Source organism: Myotis yumanensis, unplaced genomic scaffold (genome assembly GCF_028538775.1).
Source record: "Myotis yumanensis isolate MYYU_CA2020_CCGP unplaced genomic scaffold, mMyoYum1.0.hap1 SCAF_19, whole genome shotgun sequence".
Taxonomy (NCBI): domain Eukaryota; kingdom Metazoa; phylum Chordata; class Mammalia; order Chiroptera; family Vespertilionidae; genus Myotis; species Myotis yumanensis.
In genome coordinates, this window is record NW_027223770.1 from 21,038,622 (window position 1) to 21,047,648 (window position 9,027).

Sequence of the window (9,027 nt, forward strand, 5' to 3'; positions counted from 1 at the left end):
GAGTAGTTCTGGCCAATCCCACCTATTTTCTGGTTAGAATCTTAGCGAAAGTTGAAGAACAAAAGAAGTTAATAGTGGGATGGGATTGAGAATGATAAGATTTCATCAGCGATGTCTGTCTTCTCTCCATTTTCTTTATTAGCGATATTAAATGTTTGTTTTTTTTGACAGGCGATATTATTGTATATTAGTTTCAGGTATACAGCACAGTGGTTAGACGTGATTATAACATGATTCCCCCTGGTAAGTCTAATACCCACCGGGCACCATGCATACCAATAGTTATTACAGCATCATTGACTATATTCCCTAGGCCAGTGATGGCGAACCTATGACACACGTGTCAGAGGTGACATGCGAACTCACTTTTTTGGTTGATTTTTCTTTGTTAAATGGCATTTAAATATATAAAATAAATATCAAAAATATAAATATTTGTTTTACTATGGTTGCAAAGATCAAAAAATTTCTATATGTGACACGGCACCAGAGATAAGTTAGGGTTTTTCAAAATGCTGACATGCTGAGCTCAAAAGGTTCGCCATCACTGCCCTAGGCTGTACCTTACCCACCCCCACCCCGGGACTTCTTTGTAACTACCCATTTATACCTCTTAATCCCTTCACCTTTTCACCCAGTCCCCCATCCCCCTTCCCATCTGGCAACCATCAGTCTGTGCTCTATGAGTCTGTTTCTGTTTTGTTTGTCCATTTATTTTCCTCTTTAGATTCTACATGTAAGTGAAATCATATGGTATTTGTCTTTCTCTGTCTGACTGATTTCACTGAGCATAATACCCTCCAGGTCCATCCGTGTTGTTGCAAATGGTAAGATTTCATTCTTTTTCACGGCTGAGTAATATTCCAGGTATATACGCACTACCTGTTCTTTCTTCAGTTGTCTACAGATGAACATTCTTAGGTTCCGTATCTTGGCTGTGGGAAAAATGCTGCAATGAACATAGGAGGTGCATCTATCTTTTCAGAGTCGTGGTTTTAATTTTCTCTACTTTCTTATATTTCTCCTCCACAGATGTTGTAAAAACTGTGTCTGAATTTATCAAAGCTGAGATCTCCTTCAACACGTATATGTTCCACGGGGGAACCAACTTCGGTTTCATAAATGGGGCCACGGATTTTGGGGAACACAGCGGTGTCGTCACCAGCTATGGCAAGTGATCGCCGGTTTGGTCCCCCTCCAGCAGTGGGGGTGCTGCAGGCTCTGAAAACATATTCTGGCATCTCTGAGTTCTTGACCTATAATCCATGCTGAGAATTGATGATGTTCTGATCTATTTATCTTTCTTCTGTGATGTTCATAATGCCCACAACAGGCTATCATTGCAGTAGATGGGGCTGCTGAGGACCTGAAGTTCATGTACATTGACACCTTGACTTGAACCAAGAGAGAGAGAGAGAGAGAGAGAGAGAGAGAGAGAGAGAGAGATTACTAGTGGTGATTGCTAGAAGGGCATCGATGGGCACAGCTGGGCAATCCGGATGGAAGGAAGAAGAGAGTGAAGCAGAGGATGAGCCCAGTGGCCTGGCAGCCTCAGAGTCCCAGGAAGGGTGATGGGAAACACTCCTAGCTAGATTGGCATTGGTCCCACAAGGCCTAGCCTGGGATGGACCGGGCCAGGGGTGGGGACCATGTGTCTCCTGTCTCCCTCTGGTGGCCCTGCCCCATCTCTGCCAGAAGCGCCAAAACGGGGTGGGCCTGGCAGGATTGCCTGGCCAGTGACGTGCCCTGGTGTCTTGCAGACTATGATGCTGTGCTGACAGAGGCTGGGGATTACACCAAAAAATACTTCAAGCTTCGGAAACTCCTTGGATCCGTCTTAGGTACCCAGCCACCATTTTTACTCGAGGGCTGGCCCTCCTCGTGTATTGGAAGGGCGAGGACAGGGCAGGATTTCCCCCATGGGCACAAGCTTAATGAAGGGCTTCAGAGCAAGGGTCACAAGTTCGAATCCTGGTCTTCCCACGTAAAAGCTGTGTGGTCTTGCATGAGTGTTTTTAAGCCCTTTAAACCTCGGTTTCTTCCCTGAAACGTGAACACAATGATACTCGTCTTCTGTAATGATTGTGAAAATTACTGTTCGTAAAGCTCTTAATATAATGTATAACATAATACCCGTATAGACAATAGCAAAAATCATTCTATGTAATTTTATTTCTCTAAGGAAAGTTAACTAACCGTCTACTATGTGCTAGAAAGTAGGTAACCACTGGCTTTGCCAAAAGGTATAAGGCAGAGGTCTTGCCCCCTAGGGGCCTTCAGTCTACCCGGCCAACACTTCCCCTTCCGGGTCTGTATCTGTCAGCTCTCCATGAATACAGAATGGCTGCAACCTCATTCTTTCTTTCTTTCTTTTTCAAATCCCTCCCCCAAGGATATTTTTCCATTGATTTTTAGAGAGACTGGAAGAGAGAGGGAAAGACAGAGAGAGATATTGACGTGAGAGAAACACATGGATGGGTTGCCTCCTGCATGAGAGGAGCCTGCAACCGAGGTACGTGCCCTTGACCGGAATCAAACCCGGGACCCTTCAGTCCGCAGGCCAGTGCTCTATGCACTGAACCAAACGGCTAGGGTTGCAACCTCGTTCTTGACAGTTGTTCCCCACTCTTGGAGAAGTGTAGCCATGCGCCAGGAGAGGACCCCTTTACTGGTTGGGATACGAGAGTTTATGTAGAGGGATGGGGAGGCTGGGAGAGGGCAGCAGCTGGTCCAGGCACGTCTTGCCCATGGCCCACTTTCATTGCAGCATCTCCCCTGCCCCCCTTACCTGAACTCATTCCGAAGGCTGTGTACCCTTCTGTGAGTCCATCCCTGTACTTGCCGCTGTGGGATGCCCTACAACACTTAGACGAGGTGAGTACTTCCGGGCATTAGGGGGAGAAGGCCTTCGGCCACACAGAGAGATTCTTTCAAGGCTTTTCCCTGGACAGTGTGAAAACGAATTCTCTGCATGCTGCCTCAGTTTAGAACTATAGGGTCAGACCACATGCTCCTTCCTGGTGGACTGTGAAGGGGCTGCTGGGACTGGAAGAATGAGTGGGGTGGGAGAGGCTGGGCATGAGAGGGTCCTATTTCCCAGCTCCGATGAACCCGTTTGGTGAATGCCCTTGTGGGTCCACGTGGTCCCTGTGGGAAAGGCTGCTGAGCTGGGAACCGGGAAACTGAGTTTCTGATTCCTTTTCACCATCCACTAGGCCAAACCTTGGAAGTTCTACAGGTCCCTGCTCTCCCTTTAAAATCAGACAACCTGCCCTATTTTAAAGAAAAGTTTGGAAACTGTTTGAAACATGTCAAGTCTTGAATTCAGATTGATTTTACCTCTTCTTATCACAGTTTTAGATAAAAAGAAGTGCCTAACACATTGTAGAGGCTAAATACATGCTTATTTAGTGCATAATTCTTTCCTCGACTTCAGTGATGGTAGTACACAACCTATCTGCTCTGTTCATCAGTTGATGATGACGCCATTGCTCCCTGTCCCATGCCCCCCCCCCCCCGCCCCCGCCCTGAGTCTCCTGCTCAGTGGAGATATAAAGCATCAGCACATAGATGTTTTAGCGTTTCTCATCCAAAGGACTTTGGGCATCATTAGGAGGCAGAACAAAAAAGACAAGGGTCTCAGGGGGAAGGATCCTGAGTTCTCAGCACGCGGCTCGCGTTTCCACCACGGCTCTCTCACAGCCGGTCATATCCAGCGCCCCCGTCAACATGGAGAGTCTCCCCATCAACGCTGGGAACGGGCAGTCCTACGGGTTCGCGCTTTATGAGACACCCATCTGCGCCGGAGGCTGGCTCCGTGCGAAGGTTCGAGACACGGCACAGGTAGGGGCCAGCAGCCTGTCTTCGGCGGTAAGCAGGACATGTAGCCCAACTCTGCTACTGGGAAGGGTGGTTAATCGCTGGTCAACTGTGCTGTGTGGTAGTAATTTATTTATTTTTATTTAAAAATATTTTTACTGATGAGAGAGAGAGAGAGAGAAAGAGAGAGAGAGAGAGTGGAACATCAGTGATGAGAGAGAACCATTGATCGGCTGCCTCCTGCAAACTCCCTACTGGGGATCAAGCCCTGCAACTGGCCTAGTGCCCTTGACCTGAATGGAACCTGGGGACCCTTCAGTCCACAAGTCGACGCTTTATCCACTGAGCCACACCGGCTAGGGCTGTTTGGTAGTCATTTAAAGCACCTACTATGTGTGAGGCACTGAGAACCTAAGCTCACACCAGAGACTGGCTTTCTGCTTTATCACAACCAAGTTCACTGGGGCCTCGCTGCCAGCTCCCAGCCAAGTGTGAGCACCGAGGCTGGTGCCTTCTTTACAATGACCTCCTCCCTAAACAGAGCCTCTCTCAGCCCTCCCCTCAGGTAGGCCTGCCGGTCTGACTCCAGCTCTTGTTTTGCAGGTGTTTTTGGACGAGACACATATAGGGACCCTGGATGGTGGTAATCAGAACTTGCGCATCCCTAAAGTCAAGGTAGGTAATGCAGGAGTCTCGATGCTGCTGGACCTCCGACTCAAATGCAACCGCTCCCTGGTTCTGAGATGACTGCCTCGTCTCTACCTCGGCCCTTTGGCATCGCTGGTCACTTAGGGCCCCAGCAGCAAGTGTTTGTCTAGAGCTCTGAGCATAACCACCTCTCCCAGGCCCGGATACACCAGGAGCTGCAGAATACAAGCTTCGGTGTGAATGGAATTTCCCCTTTAAGCCCTGAGCCAACCATCAGCCGCGGGTCTGGTCTCTATCAAAGCACACTGCGTCTCTCTGGCCTCCCTAAGGCAGACCAGCGGGAGAGAGGAGAGGCTGGGTGTGGGATGGGAGCACACGGGGTCCTTAGAGAGAGGGAGGACAGCCGGGCTCGGGGGCGTCCTGTCTCCCACTTGCTTGCCTTTCCATATGGGACTCAGAGGAAAGGGGGTTCTAGAGTATCCCCCTGTGTGGCTGTGTGGGTTCCGTGAACTGGTCTATCCCCAACAGGGATGCCAGCTCCTGAGGATCCTGGTGGAGAACCAAGGACGAGTCAACTATTCATGGAAAATTCAAGACCAGAGGAAAGGTGGGCTCTAGGCCTGAGACACAGGCTATCTGTTCTCTTTGTGGTCACTCAGACCCTCAGATGGGGGCTGAGTTGGAGCTGGGAGGGAAGAATGAGCCATGTAGGCGGGGGGGGGGGGGGGGGGGGCGGGACGGGGGGGGCGGGGGGGGGGGGGGAGAGACTTAGGATCCAGGACCAAAGGTGAGGACTCCTTCCCTCTCTGTTGTCCTGCCTCCTTCGTTTCTCCAGGGCAGGGAGTGGGTGGCTAGGTTGGGTGCTGGCTTGTCCTGTAGCAGGATCTGGGGAATTTCAGGAAAAGCTCTGATTTTATAAAAAATATGTTTTTATTGATTTCAGAGAGGAAGAGAGAGGGAGAGAGAGATAGAAACATCAATGATGAGAGAGAATCATGGATCGGCTGCGCCCTGCACGTTCCCCTACTGGGGAATGAGCCTGCAACCCGGGCATGTGCCCTGACCTGGAATCGATCTGTGACCTCCTGGTTCATAGGTTGATGCTCACCCACTGAGCCATGCCGGCTGGGCAAAAGCTCTGATATTTTTTTTTTTTTTTTTTTTTAATATATTTTATTGATTTTTTACAGAGAGGAAGGGAGAGAGATAGAGAGTTAGAAACATCGATGAGAGAGAAACATCGATCAGCTGCCTCCTGCACATCTCCCACTGGGGATGTGCCCGCAACCCAGGTACATGCCCTTGACCGGAATCGAACCTGAGACCTTTCAGTCCGCAGGCCGACGCTCTATCCACCGAGCCAAACCGGTTTCGGCAAAAGCTCTGATATTAAGTGGGGGACTTCCTCGGTCGGCCTTGTGTATGAAAACATAGGAGAAACCTTCCGTCGCAGCGAGTCAGACAAGTGTTTGCCCTCCTGGCTGAAGCCTGGCACAAGATGTCTGCTGCCTGCATTTCTTTGTCCCAGACACCGAGAGAGAGCATCAGTGGCTAGCCGTGGTCTTTCCTCCCTCCCCCTGCAGGAGTAACCGGCCCCGTGACCATCAATAGCACCCCCCTGGAGGGGTTCACTATCTATTCTCTGGAAATGGAAACGAGCTTCTTTGACAGGTATGTTCCCACTTATTCCCGGGAGACTTGGCAGGGTCAGGGCACTCAGAGATTTCAAACTCTTCACTTGGCAGGCGAAGAGCCCGGGATTCCGAGAACGGAAGTGATTTACTCGGGATGATAGTCTTGAGAGTCAGGACTGGAGTCCTAGAACAAGTCTCCCGTTTCTCATTTTAATGCTTCACATCTGCATGTCCCACAGAAACAGAGCCCTGCGTGGGAAACCCGGGTCCATATTGGGGCTAGAATCAGGAAAGGGCTTTCCTCTCCCTCAAGGCATGGCCCCTTTTCCAGGCTCCGCTCTGCCGCCTGGAGGCCTGTCTCCAATAGCTCCCTGGGCCCTGCCTTCTACCTGGGCACGCTGCAGGCTGGCCCTTCTCCCAGGGACACCTTCCTGAGGCTGCTGGTAAGTGAGCACCCTCTTCTCTCTGCTCTCTCAAACGCCTAGTCTTTCTTTTTAAGATTTTATTTATTTATTTTTGTTTGTTTTTCTTCTGTTACACCTGTTCTTTCTTAAAGAGTCTTGAAGCAAAGTCATGGTGTTCCAGGCAAGAATACTTCCCTTCCCTCCTCACCTCCAACCCAGTCATCCAGCATCGCTCAATCTTTCTAATTTATCATCATTGTTCGAACTATTGCCCATGGAGAGGGAGGTTGGGAAACTGGGTGGTAAAGGTGAAGGGGTTAAGAAGTAGAAATTGGTAGTTACAGATCAGTCACAGAGATGTGAATTATAGCCTAGGGAATGCATTTGTTAATATTGTAATAACTATGTATGGGGCCAGGTGGGTACTTAAAATATCGGGGTGGGGAGAAACTTTATCAAATATATGATCGTCTAACCACTATTCGGTATCCATGAAACTAATACAGAATAATATTGAATGTAAACTGTCTATTATTTAATAAGGTTCCCCCGTATCCACTGTTGGTTCCTCTAAGCTTGCGAGACTATGGAAGTTCTGCTCAGCTTCCCAGCACTTCTTCCTGTCTCTAGTGGAAAAACTGTTCCCATGTCTTCTTGTTTCTCAGTTTTCTTCTCCCAGATTTTGGTCCTGTAATTCTTCATTGCATTGCAACCAGATTAAAAAATGGTGTTGCGTTTATAGCTGTTGTCAGTAGAAGTGTCCATCTCTATTTAACCTAGGACTTATTTCTGGAAGACCTGTTTTTAAAAGAATCTATAGCATTATATATCAGAGGGCAGGAACAAGAGTCACATTAGCATCGAAAGGTTGTTCATGCTTTCCTCTGTCATCCTTAGACCAGGTACAGCAGGGTAGACCTTCTAGAACAAGCATGTCAAACTCTAACACGGGCCAATTAAACAAGGTTTAAGTGTTTGTGGGCCGCAAAAAAGCAAAAGCTTCATAGAAACGTAGGTTTATTTCAATAGAGACATGCAGAATACAAAGGGCTGAGATAAATGAGTCATTGTCAACATAAAATAATGGAAATTTTAATAAAAATTAATACTTTTTCTAGAACATTAACTTACCAGACACTGAATAACTGCACAAATTAATACACATAATGCAAATAAACCTATTTTTCTTGTTCTCCAAAAGCAAAATATTTCCTGTTGCTCAAACAAGTTAGTACAAGACTAATGACGTGGCCATTTCGCTGCTAGTATTAGTGGAGAGAAATGGTGTGTTTGCGTGTAAGGCACGTAAGGGAAATGAATGCAACACGATTATAATCAACAGTCATTAGCGAATGTTGTAGTTCATTATTCATAATTATGTATAACAGGATATTGTAAAAATTAAGTTATGAAATTTTTATTAAAATGTTTCTTACATACCATTACATTGGCTGGGCCACAAAAATATTCATTATGGGCCGCATGTGGCCTGCGGGCCTTGAATTTGACATGCTTGTTCTAGAACATATCCCATTGTGAACTCGCTGTCAGGGCCACGAAGCATCTCCGTCTTGTTCTCACTCTCCAAGCGCCTTACATTGTACGTTGCCCGTGTGAATCTGTCCCCCTGTCTCAAGCCTCCATCCCTCCCAGGACTGGAGTTATGGATTTGTGTTCATCAATGGCCGTAACCTTGGGCGATACTGGAATATTGGACCACAGCAAACACTTTACCTTCCTGGGGCCTGGCTGCATCCGGAAGACAATGAGGTGAGTCACCCCGACCCCTGCCTTTACGTCTCACACATTTTCAGATCTGCCTTCATCCCCAGGAGGCAGATCACAGCATCTTTCTCATCCTGTATTGAACAGGCTCACCACTTCTCACTGTGAGCCTTTCTGTTCTTCTCAGATCATTGTGTTTGAAAGAAGCAAGAGTGGTTCGTCCATCCAAACTACAGACAAACCGAAGCTGTAAGACTGTGTTGTAACATTTTTTTTGGTGGATTGTTGGAGTTCGTCTACCAGCAGTTTTTCAGGAGGAAGATTTATGTCTAGAATACCAAACACACTGTTGTCTGCAACAGCAAATGTTGGAAATAATGTTCAATAGGGAAATTGTTATATATATTGTAGAATAGTCATATAATGCCTATTTTTAGGCCTTAAAAGAGCCTCCAAATCTTCAGTGACTAGATTTACGTAGTTAAAGCTTAGTCCTTAGCAGGTTATTCTCTAATTAAATGTGCCTTTAGGCACATAAAATAAAATAAAAACAAGCTGGATGTATCTCTGTTTCTTCATACTCAGTTGGGAGGAAGTGAAGGGTCTCTGGCCTAAGAAAGAGTAAGATGGCAAAGTCCTGGTGTGTGTGTGTGTACTGGTATGTGGTGTGTGTGCGTGTGCGTGTGCGTGCGTTGTAGGAGGGGGAATGCAGGGGAGAGTGCACAATGTCTCCTGGAACTTCCCGGCAGCCTGCATGTTTCCAAGGTGACCTGGTGCATCACCTCCAATCAGAGGAG

At 47.5% G+C, this 9,027-nt stretch overlaps 1 protein-coding gene across 2 annotated transcripts in view; it reads left to right on the forward strand.

Annotated features, from left to right (window-relative positions):
- Positions 1 to 8,783, forward strand: part of GLB1L3 (galactosidase beta 1 like 3) — a 31,050-nt gene extending 22,267 nt beyond the window's left edge. For both annotated transcript variants that reach the window (XM_070400055.1, XM_070400054.1), the window contains 10 exons: positions 1,033 to 1,170; positions 1,761 to 1,841; positions 2,768 to 2,874; positions 3,703 to 3,843; positions 4,423 to 4,494; positions 4,996 to 5,074; positions 6,051 to 6,138; positions 6,433 to 6,544; positions 8,159 to 8,275; positions 8,418 to 8,783. In XM_070400055.1, the coding sequence (XP_070256156.1) occupies positions 1,033 to 1,170; positions 1,761 to 1,841; positions 2,768 to 2,874; positions 3,703 to 3,843; positions 4,423 to 4,494; positions 4,996 to 5,074; positions 6,051 to 6,138; positions 6,433 to 6,544; positions 8,159 to 8,275; positions 8,418 to 8,483 (1,001 nt within the window). In that variant the 3' untranslated portion in view covers positions 8,484 to 8,783. The remainder of the gene's footprint in view (positions 1 to 1,032; positions 1,171 to 1,760; positions 1,842 to 2,767; positions 2,875 to 3,702; positions 3,844 to 4,422; positions 4,495 to 4,995; positions 5,075 to 6,050; positions 6,139 to 6,432; positions 6,545 to 8,158; positions 8,276 to 8,417) is intronic.
- Positions 8,784 to 9,027: the final 244 nt, after the last annotated feature.